Here is a 23977-nt window from a genome sequence, read left to right on the forward strand (position 1 = left end):
TTTTGACTTAAAACAGGATCAGATTGTCGCGGCAATTCTTGATAAGGATTAAATTAAAATGTAATACGATATATATATATATATATATATATATATATATATATATTAAAAACCTATATAATAATCATTAATCTGCAAAATGTATACGAACATGTAATAATTAAAACGATGATGTGAAAAACAACACAAAAGGGGGAATTATTTTACTAGTGTAAACTAGACATTTGAATTATTATTTGTTAAATAAAAATATTATATCTTATACTCTTTGCATTAACTATTATAATTTAAAAGTGATATTATACATATTAAAAGTATAATACTAATCATATTTAAATATTATATAGTTAATATTTTATTTTTTATATCGAGTTGAAAAAAAAATCTTCAGTATCAAAATGATATTTTTCTCACCAAACTATTGGGACTATAGGAATTTAAAATTTGATTTTACACTTTGTAAAATAGTGAATATTTTTAAGGACCACTAAAATAAATAAAAAAATCAAATACAATTAATATATTAATTTTATATTTCATAATATATTTTTGTATTTTATTATATGCAATCGTATTTTAAAAATTATATCAAATTTAATAAATTTAATAATACTTTTAGTCCAAAACATATATTTGTATACTGCGTTTAAATTTAACTTAATCAATATGTTGTTGATACATAATAACCAGTCAGCCTGTAAAACGATACTGAATGCTTCTCGATAGATCTAGCTTTCAACAAAAGTAATCAACTCTTATAGGATGTTTTTATTTTATTTAATGGATTCCATGTATATTATATAGTTTGCGTGGCTAACTCCCGAGCAAATCATGACTACATTTTATAACCAGTAACAATTTTAAAATCTAGTAAGTGACGCTCTTATTTTTCTTTAAAAGGTTATCGTTTGGCACCATGGAGTGTTGATACCGGCAAGTGTTTGTTTTTGGCTACACACTTGTGATGTACCGGAATGAAAGCCCAAGTGCATTTTCCTTGACTAAAACTTGTTCAAACCTGTTTTCTAACATCAGTTTCATGGATCTCTGTAAAAAAAAAATATGGTTTCTTGTTTCCTTTCAAAGATGTAGGGCCCTCTAATCGAATGTAATCATACATGATTCCTTGGAAAGGACTAGTGCTTTTCGGTTGAGTTAAAATATGATGTTATCGCCTTCGTGAAGTAGATTCCCCGGAATATCGACATTGTAAAGCAGGTAAAGTCCATGGATGCCGTGTCTGGCTATTGTGGCCGATTTGTCCACTTGAAAATAGAGGAGAGTTTGCATCCTCGTTGACCCTTACCTGAAGCTCAGCAGCATGTGCAGTAGCCAATGCTAACCGCAGTTTGTACCTTTTGGTTTCGTTCGTGGCACAGTCTAGTTTGAACTTGATCTGCCATGTAGTTCCTCGATACGTATCACCGTCATCCTTTCTGCAAATCGAAAGAAAGGTTGGTATATTTTCCGGTATTCGGAAATGTTGATCGAAAGAACCCGTATTTTAGTGGGGAATACCTTGTGACCAGAGCAAAAAACCAGTCTTTTGTATAGTCACTGACCCCAACTGTGTAAACCAAATCTCCATCAGGATATAAATCTGCATATCTTTCCCATAAGCCATACTGCCTAAATCTGCAAGTAATGATGAACCTATTTATGCTGCAAAGGAGGCCGAATGACCCGAACCTGACTGCGGCCTACATGAAGCTGTAAAATTGGAGGAAAAGAAGCTAACCTGTCGGGATGATTAAAATATAATTTGTTGATGAACATGGGACTCGGATCAGGAACATAAAATTCCGTGACAGTTCAGTCCGGGATTCCGATTTCCCACAATGTAGGACCGTCTCTCGGAGGCTCATATACTAGATCACCCATGTAAGTATCATACCCTGCAGCAGTATGTTACGAAATATATACTTCATGACAAGATCTTAGAAGGTTTTAATGGGAAAAAACAGATGCAAAACTTAAGTAAAAGACCTGCAGTTGGGGTGATGATAACATCATATCTGTAATCTCCGATGAAACCGGGGACCCAAGCATATAGATTATAGTCGCCGGTCCGAATATTGTTAATGCAGAAATAGCCATCTTCATCAGCTCTGGTCCACAATTGATAGCCCTGATATGTGATAATGCTGATCATGTGATATTCAGATTTAGACTAAACAGATTTCAGTATCCGACAATATTTGAATCAAAGTCGAAAGGAATTCGGATAACAAATGTCTCGAATTGCAGAAACTACCTTGACTTCACTTTGCTAAGATCCAACATCTCCAGGGAGTGCTAAGCCCACATAGGCAACATTGGCAGGTATGTTCTCATTGCAAACGTATCTGAAGATCAATTCAAACAAAAACCAAGTGTTTATCCGGTAGCAAACGGCGAATAAGAAAATGTATGTTCAATTGTTCATAGTCTAAATGATTCGTAAGTATATATCTTTGAATAAAACAGCCCAGATTAGGTGAATTGCCTATCTTTCACTAGTCTACCACTGACATTGCCTCTTTGATCAGAATGTGGAAAGTTTTCTGAAGCAGGAAAAGTATAAGGCCAGCTTTCAACTTCAATCCTCATCTAAATTCAAAGTAAATTTTATTCATTTTTCTTGTAGTATTCTTATCTGACACCCGTGATAATACATCTCGAAATACGGGTACAGAGTTGAAACGGATGTTCATATCCGACATTGATTCTGAGTTCGAGTAACATAGATTAAACCTTTAAGAAGAAAACTAGAGTGTATTTGAAGCGGAACCTGTTCTTTAGCATCTTCCCAGGGTGAAAGTGGGTCATCTTCAGGATCCGACAAAGAATTAAGGTAGATAGAAATGGGGCCAAAGACTTTCTTCCAAGGCTCATTAGTTCCAAATTTCAACAACAAATCTTCTCCTGAATGATGAACTGTGCATAACCTGATCAATTGGTCGTAAGATTGTAAATAAAGTAAGCATTATTGTCATTTTAGTGGCACAATTTCAATGGAAGATATTCTTATTTTTACAAACCGATATAAAGCAATAGCAAGCTTACAGCAAGGGTGGTCGGCCCGACTTGTGAGGTAAGGTTCTGCTTGAGAGGTCCGGCAGGTCGAAACTTGTCCCTCGGTGTTATTTGCCAAAACCCCACCGGCGAGTCATTGCAAATCCAGCCATGGACCCTGTTGTTCTCGCATGAGTATTGATACTTGTCATCAACCTAGACAAAGTCGGGGATCAAAAATTTGAAGTATTCATATCCCATACATATCTGTTCGACTCGTAAATTTGGAACAACCTCGTCTCTAAACTCAGGTTCCACTGGATCAATGAGCAGGACAGCTTCTGGATATGCCAGGGTTTGGCTTCTATAAGGTAAACGGTAATCAGGCGGGGGCATGTATCTTTGTCTGTTGTCTGCCATTGCCATGTAATGAAACCTGTGCATTTTAAACAGGTTTCAAACTTGATTCATAAAGGAAAACTGGTAATAGAACACATACATACGTATATATATGTATATGCATACTTGTCTTTTCTCAGCTTGAATGCAACCCTGAATCTGTCAAGGATGAAAGCAGGCCATTCCCTCAAGTGCTCGAAAATCGTATAGGTGTAGAATCCTGAGGAATTACTAAGCATTACAAACCTGAAAAACAAAACATACTCAATTTGCTACAATCTCCCCTGTAACGTAACATAGTTCAGAAACAGTATGCTCCGAGTCTGATGTGCTGGTACCTCTTGTCGATGTTCAACGGACTGATCCCATGATCGAGTAATGAAAACTCCACTTGACTCTCATTCTCCACTACAACCTCTAAACTTGTTGCCTCAATCCTCCATAACCACATAAGAAGATCTTTGTTACTCGGATCGTTGGTTTCCTTTGAAGCATCCGTGTCCAAATTTACCGTCAAATTTACCCTTTGTTCCTTTGCTTCCTGCTAGATTCCAGACAAGGTCCCAATACCCTCTATCAGCTTCAACGTTTTCAACAGCAAGCAAATTGTCAATGCCATTATATTGAATACCGGTGACAATGCCACCTGGATTTGATATTGTCACCTGCAGTGTACCTTTATCCATCACCACCTGCAAAATCACAAGCCGGAATCTAATTAAACTTAAAGATTGAACATTTAAACAAAGAGTTTGTCTTAAGAAAAATTCTGAAACAGAGGATTAAAACAAAGAGTATATACGTATTTATCTTGGACATATAACTGCACCCCCAGAGATGACATTTTCAAGCTCGGTGGGAATGTAAATCTGAAGAAGAAGATGGATAATGGGTGTGAAGACCCAAGATTGTTTAAATTATGGGTAGAAACGTAGTAAAAGAGTCTGTGAAACCCGTGACAATAAGTTAGGTTTTTGAAAGTTTAGGATGTTTTCAGGGAGAATGTAGACATGTGAATGAGTTAATATTATATTTCACCTCTCATTATCACCATTTATGTATGTCTTCCATTTATGTACTGAATCATTAACTTTCCTTTTAAGGTTTTCTTTTTCCCCCTCCTTTTACATCACTCTAATTTGGCTTTCCAAATTTCCTTGGAGAATGTAGAGAAAACAAAAATTACTCATTTAAGTTGGGAAATTATTTTCTCAATTAGGGTGAAATAAAGTACAGAAAAAAAGTCGGTCGGATTACAGGGTGTCTTCTGTATAGCGATTGAATTGAACTACAGCAAAAGACATGTAGCGTTGAGCTTAAAAAATTTGTCATGTCTTCCGTACGTCCTTTTAAAGACGTTATTTCTTATGTGTCTACCTCTACACCATTCAATCTATCCTAATTAAAAATAATAATTTTCTCACCCTCTCTATGAGTCATTCTTTTTTTTTCAAATCATTATCTTTTAAATTTTACCGAATTTGAGTGTATCTTTAAATTCTTTATACATGATAACGAATATAAGTCTAACACGTTTACTTTGTCGTGACTGTAAGTTTGATGCACACATATTTTATTCAAAGGCGTGCAAAAGGTAGAAGGAGACCAATGGCTTGAAGGATTGGTTTTGAACCTTTGGATTTCTTACATAACATGTCATGGCCGATTTGACTTAATTAACACCCTATAAAATTAATATACCCGATATAACATGTTCTGACGAATATTTCTCTAACTAACACCCTTTCGATTGAGGTGGCACAAAAGACGTAAGGCACGTTTAAAGGGATACGCTTTCTAGCCACGTCTAAAAATAGGGTGCTAATATTATAAATATTTTTAAAATGGTGCCAACATGTAATTAAATTTTATTAGGGTGACATTTATGTAAAAACGCCAACTTTATTTATTTATTTTTTGTTGTGACAAAAACTTTTTAAAATCTTTAAATATTCTATTGCAAATTATTTTATAACTCGACAAATTTTGATTTTTGTATGAAATTACACAATACATGTAATCTAGTATATGAAAACTTTGAGGGTAAGTAATTTAAAATATGAATAATTTTAGAAACGTTTTATAACTAGTATTTTTTTATAAGATGATAATGATTATGATGATAAGAAATATTTTATAATTTAAAAAAATATAAATTTCATATATTTTTGAAAAATTTATTGATTTTTAAAATTAATTGTTTAAAATATAAAAAATATTAAAATAAACTTTTAAGGGATCAAATAGATTATTATTCATTAATTATTAAAATATCAACTCTATTATTAAAATATTCTTTCTAATGTTAATTTTAAAAAATATTAAATAAATATTAAATTCTAATAAAAAAGAATGCAAAGCTAAAAAAAGTATTACCTCTTTATTTAAAATATTCTTTCTAATATTAATTTTAAAAAATATAAAATAAATATTAATAATTAATGAATAATAATTCATTTGATCCCTCAATTATAATTAAAAGTTTATTTTAATATTTTTTATATTTTTAAAAGATTAATTTTAAAAGTCAATAAATTTTTTAAAAATATATAAAATTTATAATTTTTTAAATTATAAAATATTTCTCATCATCATTATTTTATAAAAAAATTATTAATTATAAAATTTTTCATATTTTAAATTATTTATCATCAAAGTTTTCGTATACTAGATTACACGTATTGTGTTATTTCATGTAAAAATCAAAATTTATCGAGTTATAAAATAATTTACAATAAAATATTTAAAGATTTTAACGTGAAACATTTTTCCACAACAAAAAATAAATAAATAAAGTTTATGTTTTTACATAAATATCACCCTAAAAGAATTTAATTACATATTAAGTACCATTTTAAAAATATTTATAATATTAACACCCAATTTTTACACGTGACTGGAAAACACATCCCTGAAAATGCGCCTTACATCTACATAAGCAAACCCAAGTAAAGCGCATTACATTTTATTACAGGCCTAAATCATTGCAAACTCGAAGCCCAACGAGCCTCATTAGTCCATAGTTACAAGCTATCAAGCCTATTACACAACATCAGACCCAAGTGTCTCGGTTTGACCAGTATCCAGACTGGCCCAATAACTCAAACAACTTTTAGGGTTTTTGAAACCCTAAAATAAAGCCAACGCCGTCAACATCTCTTCAGCCTCCCAGACGTGCACCGAGCCATTGACGAGCCGTCGTCGAAGCCATCCCGAAGCCATCATCGAGAAATCAAGCCGAGACATCCCGAGTCACCACTGAGCTGCTACCATCGTTATCAACATGCAACCACCAACAAATCAAATCCAAAGTCAATGAAAATCTCACCAAACGCAGAAAATTAACATGCAACGACAAAGGAGATTACGGGGTTAACCTAAACCCATTACTTTCATACCAAACACAAAGAAATTTTTAGATACAGTCATGAGGATTTGGTGAAGGGACCAAGAATAAATCAAAGGTATTCGAACAGAGAAAAGGGAGAGAGAGAAACACCGAGAGATTCGGGTTCAAACCAAAAGAAAAATAGAAAAGAAGAAAAATCGAGAGGAAAACCACGAACCTATTCGGTGAAAAGAAAATAGCCAGTCAAAAAAATAAAAAAACAAAGGAAACGAAAAGCCTTACCTTTGGAGCCCTCACTACCACCGTGAGCGTAACCAAGCCAAATCCTCGAATTTTCAAAGGTAATATCTGAGTTTGGGTTGTGGATTTAGGGCCGAGGGTTTTCTTGTGAGGGTTTCGGGTTTATCTCTCTCGGTGGAGGGAGAGAAGAGAAAGAAAGTGGAAAAGATTTGGTAGCTGAGAAGGCTTCCACTTTTTCTCGTCAGAAAAGGAAGGAGAGGGAGAGGAAAAAGAGAGGAGAATGCGGCTGTGAGTAAAAAAGTGGTTTAGGGTTAAGTGAAAACCCTTAAATATGGTATATAAATCACGCATCGAACGGCGCCGTTTTGGGCCTTAGGGTTTCATGTTATCTGCACATGGGTGAATCACGCAGGAAAGTTCTCTGGTTTGTAAAAGTTACTTTCTGGTCACTTTATAAAAATGTTATATTCCTATTTCGATCTCATTAATTATTTTATGTTCTATTTTAGTCCTCATCAGTCTACTATTATTTATTTATATGTTCATACTATGGGCTTTTGATTTTGCACAATATTCATTTTGGTCCTAGGCATATATTAAGATTAAAGTTGTGGATTTCATGTTCTGGTTCTTATATTTAGCATATTATTCATTTTAGTCCTGTATTTAGTTCTTTAGTGCCTAGGGTTTATTACCTATTAGGTCCTTGATGTTTTGTGTTGGTTAGTTTTAATTCCTAAAATTGTTGTATGAAATGTTTAGGTTTCATTTCCATTAGAATTACATGTGCGTTTATATTTTTATGCATGTAAAATATGTCAAATTGTTATTTTTTTTATATGTTAATCTGATTTGTTCAATTTTTATTATTTTTGTGTTCAAATTCATTATGTTTGTAAATTATTACTTATGTCTTAATATGTATGTTAATATGTGTATTTATTTGAAGCACCAACTCTCACTGCTTACTTTTTCTCCTCCTTTTATGCTTTCTGTACGGGATTATTCATCGGCAAAATTCAAGGCCATTTCGAACTTTGTGTTGCACATGCAAATGTCATTGTCATTCACGATTTAAAGCATGTATGTTTATAGTTTTGAATTTGTTAATGCTTTGGTGTTGTCCAGAATGGATTCCATTAACTTTTACTACTATATATTTTATTGGTTTTGTTTAAAAGATGGTATTAGTTGAGATAATAGCATGGTGCTTGATTTCCTTCAGTCTTTGTAGCATCTTTCACTTTTTGTGAGTTTGAAATTTGAAATTTTGGGGTCTATTACATATTTAGGTTTCATTACTTTGTCCTAGTATGATCCAGTCCTTTTATTATGTAATGCCTTTTTATTATTTATTATCCTAGTTAAACTGTTAAATTAATAAGTTTTTGTTCTTTATGTCATTAAATGCCATACATCGTATATATGTGTATGTGTTTAACTAATTTATCCTAATCCATACATGTTTATATGTACTAATTATTTCCATGTATTATCTTATTCCATTCATATTAATTTAGCTTATAAATTATCCTTTGTATCAATAAAGTGTGTTTGTCATAATTAAAGTGTTTAAATTATCCGAATATTTTAAGAACTCGTATTTGTAGAATGGGCGTAGAAAGTATCACTTGATCGAAGTGGTACAATCTAATACGACGTTTGAACTAAATGAAACTTGAAATAAATAAATTTTAGTTTGTTAATTGCTAATTCATTTTTATTTTACACCGAATAATGCAAGTTATGTATTTTATTTTTCGCAATCGTCAATTTGTAATTTATATTCGATATGCATTTTTTACATATTCGACGATAGAATATTCTTTAACAATGATAAATGGTTGAAATAGCTTTCCCGACGGAGGATTGCAAATTTTAAGAATTTTTATCGAGTTAAAGGATTTTCTGTAATTAATTAATTCGAGATAAATTAATTAAATCTCAATAAATGGTTCATAATTTAACTTTATATTTGGTTCATCATTTCTTTCTATTATTTACGACAACGTATAATCGACACAGTACCAATTTTGGGCGTTGTGGGGTGCTAATCCTTCCCAACCGACTTCCGAATCTATTTAATCGAATCTTTGGTAACGTATACCAAATTTTGTCTTATAAAATGATTTTTTTTTAAATTGTTTTAAAAGACTTTTTAGGTACTTGATCTACCTAACTCAAACGTCGATGGCGATACTATCCAAATTTTCCAAAATCACCGAAAGGGTGTTAGTTAGGGAAATATTGGTAAAACATTGGGCAAAAGTGCCCAAATAATGATGTGGGAATTTTTAATTCCCAAACTAATACACTCATCTGATTAATTCCTGATATAGGGTGTTTTCTACTGGGTTTTGGGATCTCTTGGGTGTTGGATTGTTTCTTGGATCTCTAGGCACATTTAATTGAGATTTAGGAAAAAAAATTTGGCATTTTTACACAAATATCATCTTAACATAAATTAATTACTTGTTAGGCACTGTTTAAGAATATTTTACGGATCTAACAAATTTTTAAATACTTTCTATAAAATTATTCTCGCATTAAATTACACAATACAATTATGTCTACCAATTACCACTTGATACTTTTTTATGTGTTTTTTACCCTTTCAAAATCTTATACGTATAGTATATTCTAGGAAAACTTTGAGGGTAAGTAATTTAAAATATAAATAATTTTATAAAATATTACGGATCATCATCATCCATCCCACTGACCCAACTGACTGTTCACACCATCTATCTCATCCTATAAATACCCCACTCTCAACTATTTTCACCACACCAAATCATCTCAAATTCTCTCAAAAACCAAACCTCGTTCAAATTTTATTTATAAGGTATATTTTATTATATTTAATATTTTGTTAGTATTTTATTTAATTATTGTATTATTTAATTTTTTTACTATTTTATTTAAATATTTTATTTTTTACAGTTATAAAATGGAAAGCGGTCTGCTTTGTTATATTTAATATTTTGTTAGTATTTTATTTAGTTATTGTATTATTATTTTTTATTTAAATATTTTATTTTTTACAGTTATAAAATAGAAAGCGGTCTGCTTCGTTATATTTAATATTTTGTTAGTATTTTATTTAATTATTGTATTATTTAATTTAATTTATTTTATTTTATTTAAATATTTTTTTTGCAGTTATAAAATGGAAAGCGGTATGCTTCGTTTGGATGAAAATCTGTATAAGTTAACGGAAACAATGATGTTGAATATCTGTACTGAAGCGACGATATTCTCCTAGTTGAGAGGATTGATGTGAATGTTTACGGGTTGAGAGCGTATTTATAGCCTAGAGAAAAGTTTAAAAGCCGAGAAATACATATATAATTATTCAAGGCGCGACCCATGCACCGTGTCTATCTGGTGCGTGTGTCAAAGGGTGTTAGATCCGGAATATTATCTCAAAGGGTGTCTGAAACGTAAATATTTAAAGAAAATGTGATTTTTTGGTAAAATCTCCAAAAAATGCATAGTAAATATAAAAATATTAACTAAGGACATCGAGTAATCCGAAAATTTTAGCCCAAAGACGTCGAGATATCCTGGGGTCTTTAGGTGATTACTGTAGAAAATACGTTAGATCGAGAAATAATGTTGAAAGCACGTTAATTTGGAAATTAAACACTCCATGTAGGAGACACTTTTGCCTAAAACAATATTATATCTGGAATTATAGGTCTATATGATGTTAGTTAGGTCAAATCGCCCATGTCATGTGCTGCTCAGAAGCTAAGGTGGTTTTTCCAAACATCAATTAGCCCTTCAATAGAGATAACCTTTTGAAAGGCTATTTTTTAAGAAGAAATTTTGTTTATATAATATGTCATCTAAGCCATTTTAACACTGACGTCATCCAAGATCAAACTGTAAAGAAATGAAAATATTAATTCAAAAATTATACAAATTTTATTAGAAAGAAATTTTAAAACGCTAAGGGTCTGTTTTTTTTTTGGGAAAATCAATTATGTAATTGGTTTTCCCGAAATCTCATATTTGTTTCATTTAATTCGTTTTTCGAAAAATATTTTCTCGTATTTATTTTACATAATTCATTTTTCGAAAAATATTTTCTAGTGTTTGGTTGGAGGAAAACTGGTTGGTCAATGTAAAACATTTTCCTGGTCAACGTAAAACATTTTTCTGGTCAACATAAAACATTTTCCTTGTCAACAGAATTTCCTTTGTATTTTCTGAAAAATGACTTATTGTCTGATTTTCCGTAAGTTATTTTCCTGGTCAACAAAATTTCCTTTGTATTTTATGGAAAATGACTTACGGCCTGATTTTTCGTAGGTCATTTTCCGAACTTTTCACTTCAAAGAATAAATACTCAAAATAATTTTATTTTATGAATTTAATATTAATAAAATATTTTAATATCATTTTAATCAAAATATCAATTATTAAAATATTTAAAATATATTTATTAATATTTTTAATAATATAATAAATTTTTAATATTATAATAAATAATCAATTATATTATAATAATATAAGATATTATATTTTTTTTTAATAATATATAATATTATAATAAAATTTATATTATTTATTAATTTCATAGAAATAATATTATTAATTATTAATAATGAATAATATCATTTATATAATTATATTAATATAATAATAAATAATATTTAATAAAGATATTTAAAATACTAATTAAATTTTTAAATATAATATAACACTATTACTTTAATAAATAATTATATAATTTATAATATTTTTATTTCAATAAAATATACCAATATCAATATTTTTATTAATAAAAATATAAAAATAATATTTAATAATAAAAATTATTTTATATTTTAAAAATAATAATATTAAGTTTTATGATAATAATATTATTTATTGTATTTAAATTTATAATAAATAATTTTTAAAAAACTCATCAACTAGTTAACTTTAGGTGTTTAAAGGATTTTTTGTTAAAAATTGATTCCTAACGTTACACTTTTAGGTGCATAGACTGTAATGCCGTTAAATTTGATCGTTAAGTGACATGTATCATGCTTATAAAATTTTAACAATTTTATTTTAAAATAAAAACTTAAAAATTATTTTAGAAAGTACCCAATTTTTTATTAAATTTAAAAAAAATCCAAAACTCTAAAAACCATAATACCAAACCCCTTTACCCACGTCAGTCGACGCTGATGTTATGGTCGCCGCTCTTTACCGTCGAACACTCCATTTAATCGGAGTTCAACGCACAAAGGGAGAAATCGCCGCTTGAATCGTCAGAATTGTCACACACTGTCAAAATCATTTAATCTCTGTGATCGTCGATTTTCCACTAAAATCATTGAGTGAAGCATGGAGGTTCGACTAGTCACATGCCATTGAGGCTTCGGCTGATTGGCGGCATTTGACGATGGTAAGGGATTGAAATTAAGATTTTTCTTTTGCAGCAATTCAAATTAAAAGTTTAAAGATCAAAACCAATAAAAAATATTAAAAAAATAAAAATAAAAAACCAATATAATTATATCAAAACTTTAATGTTATTGTCAAAAGGAGAGGCTGCCTACTGCCACCGGTTTCTACCAAACAACACTATTGGCAGAACCTTCAACGTTGTTGTCAAAAGGAAAAGCTACATACCACTCATTAAAAATAATCTACCTATCGCACTTGTTTTCCTAGAGCATGAAGATTGTATGTATTCATTTCAATTCAACCCTATCTGAGTTACTATTTAATAATTAATTTTTATTTAAATCTAATTACAAATTTATATAAACGACAGATCTTTTCAAATAATAAACTTAATTCACAATTGTCCCTCCAACCTTGTTTTTTCAGATCTTAAACTTTTTCTTTCTCATATTAACCTTTAAATTATTCTCATTTATCCATTTGACATCCAAAGAACAATTTAAAGCAATGAAAACAAGTCACAAAAATAAAACCACGTAGCACAAGTTAATTAGTCCAAATTGTTCAAAATTGCAAAAATGAGAAAATTGGTATACTTTAAAGGCCAAAATAGAATTAAAAAATTAAGCTGCAAAAAAGATTAAAAAAACAATAGGAAAAACTAATTTATGGGCTGAAGTTGAATAAAAAAAAGAAAAAAGAATTATAAACCATAGATAAGTGTAGTCATTGAACCACTGCTTAATATTTTAATCAAATGTTATATGTTCTTTTTATTAAAACTAAGGCGTGCAAATAAATTAATGGTAAATATCATTGCTTAAAAACCGATGCATGTTCTCATTCAAATTTATATTTAAGGCAACACTCACAGCTGATCAGTGCATATTATCATCAGGATCATGCCAATTAGGGAACAAGGTTCAAATATCAATACCACATTCATATTTTCGATACATTAGCATAATTAGTTTTATTGTGTTATAACTTCGAATAAAACGCATTACATTATCACAATCTGAATGAGTTTTGATGCCAGCATAATACGGAAATGGAATGTGCAGTTCTCTAGCTGATTTACATGAAAGAAACTAATGTACCTGACTGTTTTCTGTTTTCTTCTGGAAAAATAATGATCCTAGTAGAACAGCCATGCTGGTTATTGCAATCGTGAATAGAATTCGTCTCCTTGAATAATCTGGTTGCTCTGGTCTCTGCCTTCTCGGACTGCCTTCTTCTCTTTCAATTGCCCTCACATCCCTAAACGATTCCAAATAAATTGATTAAAACTAATGACAATACTAATTAAAATCAATTATGAACCACACCCTAATTAGAATCAATCTAGTTGCACATCACTGAAATAGAGGTACGTTCCTTATACAACCAGGTGACACAAACACTATTACACTAGATAAATTGTGCCATATTTCCCTACTTACAGGGGGGGTCCTTGTGACTGATGGGATGTAGGGAAAATCATATACTAAAAACATCTTACGAAATCATTGATTGCATAGCATGGCTAGATTCTCGATTGAAATGGATACTTCTTAAGGTATATCCGTGTTGGGAATATCACACCCCAAATTAGGACATAAAATTTTCTTAAAATTTATTTTGAGGACTAAATTAAAATTTTAATTAAATTTGGAGACCATAGTAAAATTTTGATTAAATTCATATCCAAATTAATAAAGCAACTAAAACTAGAGAACCTATAGTGTAAAAATATCATTTTTTTAATTTGGGTTTAAAGGCCCAAAAATTAGAAACTTTCCATTTTTAGAAAGTTTAAACCCTTATCCTCTCTCTCTCTCTAACCTTTCCTCTTTTAGAAGAAAATCTTTAATCAAAGTTTCGTCGCCAATTATTGTTCTGTTTTCGACACCTCGCGCACCATCGTGTTCATTGGGTCATCCCAAGTCCACCGGTGTCCATCTTGTCTTCGTTGCCGCTGACGTGTGAGGGGTGAGGAAGATCAAGTTTCCGACGTTGCGAAATCAAGCTCTCTGCCATTCACCGCTGTGAACCGAGTTTGTAAATGTCTCAAACCCCTTAAAATTCATATAAACTTTCCGCAATTTTTTCGACCCTAGAAGGTCTCGCACGCGCCCACGCGCCGCCGCTGTGCGTGGGGAAAGTCCACAGCTTGATGGGCTTCTAGAAGCTGCCCGATCTGACCCAACTCGATCCGACCCGAACCAAACCGGTCAGCCATTGACCGTTGACTTTTTCCGAAAACCTCCATTTTGACGTTTTTCGACGTCCTAAGTCCGATTTTGCGATCCATTTTGCCAAATTCTAACCCAAAGCCCTGAATCGAGCCCATTAATTCGAAAATTCTTAGATAAAAGCCAAAAGTACAACTTCACTTCATCGGGCATCAATAACAAGCTTAAAATTATAAATATATATGTGTGTGTGTGGAAATGCACCAACCGATTAAATATCTACCCTAACAATCCAATCAGAAATTATATCATAGCATATGCACCTGGAAGTTCCCACATTGTTTTCTGCAATACCAGTACACGTATTATCATGGTTATATCTTTCTCTCAGTCTAATATATCTGTTACAAAGATGACACAGCTCTGTCCGGTTCCCACATACTTCCTAAAATCACAAAGCAACAGCAACATTGTAATAAGTTCTCGCCTAACAAGTACCATTACAGTCCTTCCATTTGAAAACAGATTTAGAATCAGTACCTGATGCTCAGCCAGATCAATTGCGGGCAATGGAAACTCGCAAAACTCACATGTAACATTCCTTTGGGGGCAATTTTCACCTTTATGAATAGCTAGAATGTTGCGGTCCATTGTCTCACTGCACAGTGAACAGGCAACCTGCTTGCACAGATATGTGATCATAGCATCACAAATGTTAAGACATGCATCATGCTAGTTTTTTAGATGTGCACTTATACATAACATACAAAATCGGTTCATTTCAAAAGAAAAGAAAAGACCTACCGGAGTGTGGGTGTTCAAGAAATGTTCCTCGGCATGCTTTTTTGGAATCATGTCACCACAAACTTTACATTTTTCAAGATTACGGGAGCAGTGAGTATAATGCAAATCGATGTTAGAAGAAGGTATGGCCCGGTCACTGAAAAATTCAGAAGGTAAAGAACGTGTTAAAAGTTCTACTGTAAGGGATTTTTTTTAAAGAAAAAGTAAAACCTAAATAAATTAATGTTAGATAAATTAATGATAATTAATGTCTTGTCATTCTAACTCAGGTCAGTGCACTAAAATAATGCATTTCTATATTGCAAAAAAGATTAGGCAATTGATGAACCTCGGTAATCTTTGACACAACTCATATTTCATCTTCCTAAGGAAACATTAGAGCATACTACGACGTATGTATAAAATTGCTTCATGATAAATGTGAAAAGGAGGAAGCTTCGAGCTCCTTTTCAACAATATGCAAATGCTAAGCACACTTTCAGGTATCAAGTGGAACACAAATGTTTTTCTTTATTAGTATAAAGGAAGACGTAACCTAGATTCGGTCATCGATGGTGAATGCCAACCTCATACTTCCTAGATCTTACCTCTTACGGATAGCTACGTGAACTACCTGAGCTAAGCTCAAGAGTCGGGGGTTCAGACTGGATTATAAAGTATTGTCAACGCAGGCTAGCACACCACCAAAATGTAACCAACAGTTATGTTGTAAGGTTAAACATACTCTAGTCATAGCAAAATTTCAAAGTTCGTTGACTTTTAAACTAGGGACAGAGACAAAGGCTGTGATCACATGAATCGAAAACAACGACAAAATCATAAAACAAACAGAATTTTAGGTCCTACGCCAACCCAAAATCAGAGGGTAATTCAACTAAATCCACTCCCTTCTCAACTTAATTTGGCCAATTTAGATTACCAATAATTGCTTTCACTTTGTGCATCAACTAATCCACTACTACATAAACTCTAAGCAAACCAAGTAACAACAATTCCTCCAATCCGCCAATATAAGCTCAAATAAACAAAAATCTCAGCTGCTAAAAGAATAAATAAACATAACTGGAATCGTAAATACAATAAAAAAATGTAGCACCGAAATCCTACGAATCAGAATTAATTCTAAAAAACATCATAAAAATATACTAATAAATACCAGTGATTGCATGTAAGGGTGGTTTCTTCCGAAGCAATTGCCATAGCGATCCGTTTCAAAAACTTTGACCGACAGAAAAAAAAAATTAGAAAAAAAATCAACGAAAAATAAAAACCGAGAGGGAAAATTTCATAAGGGGAAACTAAAAGAGTGATGAATATGATTAAGTTAACCTGCAAAAAAGACTTTGATTCTCCTTGAAACTCACCTCTTTCTTTCTTTCTTTTAAATTTAATTCTTTTTATGTAGTATTAAATTGAAAACGGAATTAGAACGAAGAGTGAGAGTTATTTTGATTATTGCTTTGATTGAACCAACTGCTTTAAGATGATTAACTTTGGAGCTCGGACATTGGGAGTTGGGACCATCGATATGCCCACCATTCAGCATTTTCTCCCACGCGCCTTCCAAAAGAGGTGAGGTGCACAGCTATTTGCAATTTGGGCCCTTGCTATTCTAACTTTTTGGGCCTTCAGCACAACAGTAAGATCTTCAGAGGGAATAAAAACCGGTTTAATTGTTCATTATTTTTTGTTAAAATGCTAAAAAAATAACGAATTGTTTTGACTTTTCAAAAATAATATTATATTTATTAAATAATATATTTTAAAAATACTTATATAAATATATAAAAAATAATCTTTTTAATATTATATTTGAAGATCAAAGTTAAATAGATGATAGTACTACACGTATATAAAAGTTTAATTCAAAAATAAAGGATAAAAAATAAAATAAAATAAAACTTAATAAATAAAGGTTCATGGACCGAGTTCATTACAAATCTTTTCTTTTTTTTTTTACTTTTCTTATCGAAGTCTTAAATTATTTGAAAGTATACGTTCTTTAGAAAATTTAATATAAAAACTTATCTTTAAATTATTATTTTTATTTAGGTAATTTTTATTACAGCAGTATTTAAATTATTATTTTATTCTAATTTTATCTTAAAAATTAACATCTAATAAAACTATATCATGTGCCACATTCTTATTGTTTAGGATAATAAAATATAGCTTATGTATCATTTATGACCAAAAAATAGTTACTTAAGTAAAAAAATTTATAAGTCAGTTTTTATATTGAACTTATTTTAATTTTAATTTCATTTAATTTAAATAATTTTTATTATGTTTGTTGCGTTGAAAACACATTATGTGTAAATAAAATAAATATTATTCTTTAGTGTTATATCATAAATATTAAATTTATATCATATAAATTATTAGATATATTTTCAAAATTAAGAATTGATTCAATTTTTGGATGTATTATGTTTAGTTTGTATTTAAATTTTTTTGAACAAAAGTTAAATACTTATAGCTTAACAATAAAAAAACGATTTTGTAGTTTGATAATTAAAATTATTAAATCTAAAGAATTATAAATTATATTTTTTTTTAATTTTTAATTTTACAAATATAACTCTCAATTAAATAAAATAATTCGATGAATTATTTTAAAAAAAATATAAGTTTAAAATATATTTTATAAATTTAAAAATAAATTGTAAATTTCAAAACATTTGAAAAATCTAAATTTTTATTTTTTTGAGAATTATTGTTTAAAAGTATTCAGAAATACCAAAATGAAATTTTAGTTAAAATTTAAGGGTCAAATGAAATATTTTAAATTAATTTAGCTTTCTATGTCACCTCCTTAACGGTGTGATGTACAATTTTTTTAACAAAATTCAAAGTTTAATGTCCATTTTATAATTTTTAAAAATTCGTTGACCAAAAAAGTTATTTTAACATTGTTTAATGATGACTAATGAATTTTATATTAGTTGATATTCGTAATGTATATCAATGCATGATATTAATAGTACATATAGATATGTAGCATTTGTTGTAGATTCATCTTTATTTAAATATATGATACAAAAGATAAGGTTCGTTCACATTACGTAAAACTTTTAAACTTACACAAGCCATGAATATCACCATAGTCCATAGGTTATAGATGCTTAAAAACAACAAGAATCCAAATAACATAAATAGGAGGTAGGAGTTCATATTTCCATTTATAAAGAATGGACAACCAACAAATAACTGTTTGAATCATTTGATCCCACTCATCTGACATACTTGAAGAATTTAACATATCTATGAAAACATGCACTACATATTATGTTACCCGGACTCGAGTATTAAATATCTCTAATACGGGTATACTTTAATCATTTATAAAGTTTTTCCATACCTTTGGAGGATCATGCTCACCACTCGTATCCAGATCAGACATGAATACTTTAAGAAGGATCATACTGTGGATATCAGACTCAGGTTCCCGCTTCATCGTCTCTTTGGAACTCGGAAGAATAGCTACTTGCCTGCTTTGTCATTCGAAAGCTTCTCATTGGCAACATCGCTGGGAAGATCAGGCCCGCTAGGGATCTTCCCAGGATAGTTGGTTGTTGCACGATCTGATCCCAACATACTGAAGCAAAAATGTTCAGAATAAAGTTCATACAGTTATGCAGCGATTAAGCAAATTACTTATGTTTCAAGGTTTCAAAATGTCATACATACCATCTATCGACCAAAACTACGGACCGGAGCTCACAATTCGCAAAGCTGCAACGGGTCGTACCAAATTATCATATTAGTCCGTGAAATTCCAAGGTTTTAAATCATCTCTACAGGAAAGCTCAGATTCATACTACTTAACAGATCAAAATTCTGACCATTAAACTATGCCAGTCAGTACGGCAGAGAGTTGCAATCCATTATAGAGAGGACATGGACTTTGGACTCAAGATTTCAGGTTATCAGTAATTTCAACTTTCAAAGAAAACTAGACTGCTCTATCAATAAACAGTTAATTAGCAATTGTAAATTTGCAGAACTCACTGTGTGCATATTTCACTCTTCACAGATGGATGACAATCCTTGCAAAAACACCCAAGGTTTGGTACAAGAAGCCACTGTGAGTAACAACGGCAATTTCCCTCTCTTCTCGTGTCCACAGCCTGCCGCAAATGATAAATGGATTAAAAAATGGTTGGGAGGATGTGAACTAGCCATCGAACGAAGCAATTTTACTTCAAACTATAATCTAGCCATTTCTGTCATTCAGATTCATAGGCAGTGTCAAAATATGAGTTTGGTATTTTAATGGAGCGAAGAGTTCAGTTAACATAGCCATTTCCAGGATTGACTCCAGTTCTTCATTTTTCTTGAAGTACCAGTGCCTAACATATACCTGGATAAGGGTATGGGGATATGATCTTCCAAAGACCCTACAAGAAAATCTTAGAAAAAAAGAATATACCTGTACCAGAATCATACTCATATCCCAGGTAAAACTCTGATTCAAAGTAACATAGGTTGTGTTTATCAGAAAGAAAAAAAAGGAAACTTTGTAAAGCAGATACTAAGGGACCACTCACCAGTTCAAGAATTTCATTCCTCTGGTTGCAATTTCTTCATCCTTTTCTCTATAGTTAGCTTCCCACAAATTATCCTCATTGCTGTCAATCTGAAAGACAAGAATTCCGCCAATTAACCGATATTGAATTTGCAATTATAACAAATTCCAATATAGGCAAAGTGAATGAGAATCATTAAGCTCCACGACAAGTTACTTGCCAGAGAAAAATCAATCGCGGGAAACAAAGGCCGATATTCGCTGATGCTTTTTCTTCTATCACATGGATGGACTCCCTGTTGTTCAATGGTTCAATAAGGAAAAGGAAATGAAAATCAGATGAGAAACGCATGGTATGAAAGTTCAACCAGAAAAATGAAGATATTCTGGGCAATCAGTATTAGCTGTAAATTCTACCAAATAAACTAACTCATAAGTTCCAACTTATATTTACATAAAATGCACTAGAATCTGGCTATCTGCCAGGTCCATTCATCTTTAGATTCAGAATTTCTTAACTGGCATGTGCCATGGAAGCCATTAAACAGATGACAAGTATTTACCAGTGAACCAAAAAATATTGGGGGTTATGTTCCGAGTCTCCAACACATATGAAGTGGATTAGGCTTTAGGTGTCAAAATCATCCAATTTCCAGAATTTATAATGATATTCTTAAACCATTAAATGCTGTGCTCTATCATGATTTGAAAGAGTTGTGTTGCTCCGATTCTTCATTTTCCTTGAAGTACTCGTGCTCGATGTATATCCCAATATGAGTATGGGGATATAACCCTTCAAGGACCCTCCAAATACATGAAAAAACTTGAATAAAGATTAAAGATAGCCTGTCAGACATGTATCCATTTTCGACACTTTCACCCGAGGATTATTACAATCTTGACATCTATGTTGAGTCTGTGACTAATATCAAACATATTTCAATGCATACCAAGTTTCTATGCTCATTTCATGAATATTTCGCAATACTTCATGCATTTTGGGAGCAAGATCACTGATAGGAAATAGGAAACAACACATGAATACAAACAGGGCATCTGAAAAATCTGCATTAGAAAGAAGAAAAAAGGGAAATCTAAATTGAATCCTGTAACCAAAAAGTTATATGGTTCGAATACATCAGTTATTCCAAAAGCAAAGGTTTGAGGTTTGATAAAGTATGTTGATGGATATTGAAAATCAATGTTTAATATCAAAAACCTAATTTTTTTTTGCATGGCAGACTTTTATATCAGAGAACAAGGGAGGAACCTACATACACACTAAATGAGTTTTGCATATCCATTTGGGATCTGTTTATTTCCTTGCTATGCAAGCATGAAATTGAAAATTTATATTCATATTACACCACACAAGTAAATACTGCAACGGCATTAAAAAGATGTAAGCAGAAAACACATTAAGTTGAAATAAATACTTTCATACGATGTCTACCATATATTGCCAGAAGTGGTTTTCATTATTCTCGTTACAAATAAAAGAAAGTCCAAAAGAGATCTAGTTAGTTCTTTTAGAGATTCAAGGATGTACCAAATGTTCTCGACAAAGTTCAACAGCTACAAACGGCGGGCAATTCAGACTTGAAATTGCAGGACGGTTACTTTCCCCTGCATTTTCTAGCATCAATGGAGGTACATCTATCCCATCTTTATACCCTTCACCACCAAAGACTCCCACTGCAGTTTGCAAAGTCCTAGAATGCCAAAATTTCTAAAATCCATTATTCCCCGACAGCTATAGCACTAGAACTGAGGAAAAACTAACATTTAAAAATGAATTATTCCTTTATTAATAAAAGCAGCACGAGTGTTTCCATTTTCAAAGCAATGAACATTCAGCACCAAACATAGTAGCTGTGATTCTTAAATGGATTTAATTGATTATTTTGTTTATGATGAAAAAAAAAACTAATTGAGAAGTTATTTACCTGAGCAAAGGAGAAACAATGACCAATTCAATTTTCTTAGAAAGCCCAGTTTCATGAACATGCTTGCGCAGATTATCAACCTGTTGTAATGTTTCGTACACATAGAATGAACTACATCATTGACATTCATTCAAATAAATCCAATTGCTAGATTTTGCACACATTTTTATTGGGAAAACTATTAGAACAGTAATCAAACCAATGTGATTTTTCATTGGCGTTCATACAAACCTGTTGCCAACCAAGAGGCGTGAGATGGGCATCGAAAAATTCTTCAGATAAATAATTGGAGAAATCTATGTCCCCTGCTACATTATGAATCCCTTGAGCATGCCTCACCTGCATTAAACAAAAAAAAAATCCATGTTTAAAACCCATATCGACCCATCAATTCTAGTTCCGATTCTCAGCGAAGATCATTGACTAACCAGATGCAGAGTTTTACAACGATGCAGAGGGTACAATCCAGGACTGCTCGTTACATCCATATCTACAATAACCCAAATAATGAACAAACAATTTCTATAACTAACACCATCAAATGCAACAAAATCTTCAAAAAAAAATCACCCAAAAAAGAAAAACGAGGAATGTAAAAAAGGGTATACCCGAGAGAGAAGCAGAGGTACAACAGAGATAAAGTTGTTTTGGCTTTTTTGGGTTTGAGAAACGAATGGAGGAGATGGCAATACTTAAGAAGTAAGAAGATGGTGGGGGTAATCGAATAATGTTAGGAGTATTTAATATAGAAATGGTCATTTTTATTAAAAAAAAAAAGTTTAGTTTATTTTAAGGTAAAGTCTGTATTTTCTATGCTGGTGTCTGCTGGGTTAGAGAGCTTTGATTCCATCCCTGGAAATACGTGAAGATGGGCATGGCTTTTGTTTTGGAATTTGGATTCTGAGGCTGAGACTCTACGCCCCCGCTTTGGCATATTCGATATTCCACATTTCCACTTCTCCCATTGCTTTGCGTCGTTAACTTTTGCTTCGTCTTTTACTTCTTTGCGCACACAAATGCAAAGCCTCCCAGAGTCCCATTGCTTTGTGTCATTAACTTTTGCTTCTTATTTTACTGCTTTACGTACACAAATGCAATTTAGGACGTGGACCAATGAAACTAAACGATTTCACGTTTAGTTTAACTATCACTTGAATCATTGTCAATTTCAAAATTAAATAAATTACACTTTTTATTATTATTTATTATTTAACTATTAAAGTTTTAATATATTTTTGTATTCTATCGCTCATCTCCATTAGTGATGGACCGAGGAGAAATGGGTAGGGACGATCGCCCTCCATAAAACTTTCATATTCTCTTATATTCTAGAGGTTATGAATTTAAACAACTGCGTTTACAAGGTATATATTAATTAATTAAAAAAACTTTGAACAAACACTACTTGTAACTACCCAATCTGTTAAAGAAATCACCAAAATAAAGTCCAATAATACCACTTGGTTAGGTTCCCTTTTGGGCTTATTGTACAATACAAGTTAAGTACTTTGAAATACCAAAACATATGGGATCTTCGAGTGAACAACTTGTGCTTGTTTTGTCAACATCAGGAATAAAGCATAAACCACCTTTTCTTCGAGTAAACGTATATTATGTCCCCGTATAAGAATTTAAAATTATTTAGATATTATATCAAAATATATTTATTGCCCATTTTGGCTATTTTGGACTGTATTTTTATAGTTGCTTTGGACCAAGCGTGAGATCATAATTAAGTTTTGAAATTCATCATGCTTTGAACTTGACCAAATAGGCCTGTTTTGCGCCGAGGCTGAGTTGGGCCAAAATTCTCAGATTGAGTACTTCAAAGTTGTTTTATTACATATCCTTCCAATTTAATTTAATTTATTTACAATATCATAATTTAAAAATATAACTTATTTAAAGAATTAAGTGTCTAATTTTATTAAATCAATTAGTTAGTTTATTATTATTATCGACCTAACACCATTTTATGTTTTCATATTTTATATACAAACAATTATATTTATTTAACATAAAAAATAAATGAATGTATTTATTATTTTAATATATAAATTTATTTTATAATTAAATCATCACGTACCAATTAAAATCAAAATTTCACTGAATTGATTATATTAAATAAAAAAACTAG

General features: G+C 31.3%; 1 protein-coding gene and 2 pseudogenes across 1 annotated transcript; all 3 read right to left on the reverse strand.

Moving 5' to 3' along the window:
* Positions 1-1012: 1012 nt before the first annotated feature.
* LOC120198207 lies at positions 1013-4288 on the reverse strand (annotated as a pseudogene).
* Positions 4289-13335: 9047 nt separating this feature from the next.
* LOC120198240 (XIAP-associated factor 1-like) lies at positions 13336-16772 on the reverse strand. Its single transcript, XM_039199594.1, has 6 exons — positions 16696-16772; positions 16523-16584; positions 15367-15502; positions 15103-15240; positions 14886-15007; positions 13336-13648 (listed from the first exon to the last, which is right to left on the reverse strand). Exons 2-6 carry the CDS (start codon positions 16564-16566, stop codon positions 13480-13482), a joined length of 609 nt encoding a protein of 202 aa, XP_039055525.1. The 5' UTR covers positions 16567-16584; positions 16696-16772; the 3' UTR covers positions 13336-13479.
* A 1752-nt stretch (positions 16773-18524) lies between these two features.
* Positions 18525-22614, reverse strand: LOC120198601 (annotated as a pseudogene).
* Between the last annotated feature and the right edge of the window lie 1363 nt (positions 22615-23977).

The sequence above is a fragment of the Hibiscus syriacus genome, unplaced genomic scaffold (genome assembly GCF_006381635.1).
Source record: "Hibiscus syriacus cultivar Baekdansim isolate YM2019G1 unplaced genomic scaffold, ASM638163v2 tig00117056_pilon, whole genome shotgun sequence".
Classification (NCBI taxonomy): domain Eukaryota; kingdom Viridiplantae; phylum Streptophyta; class Magnoliopsida; order Malvales; family Malvaceae; genus Hibiscus; species Hibiscus syriacus.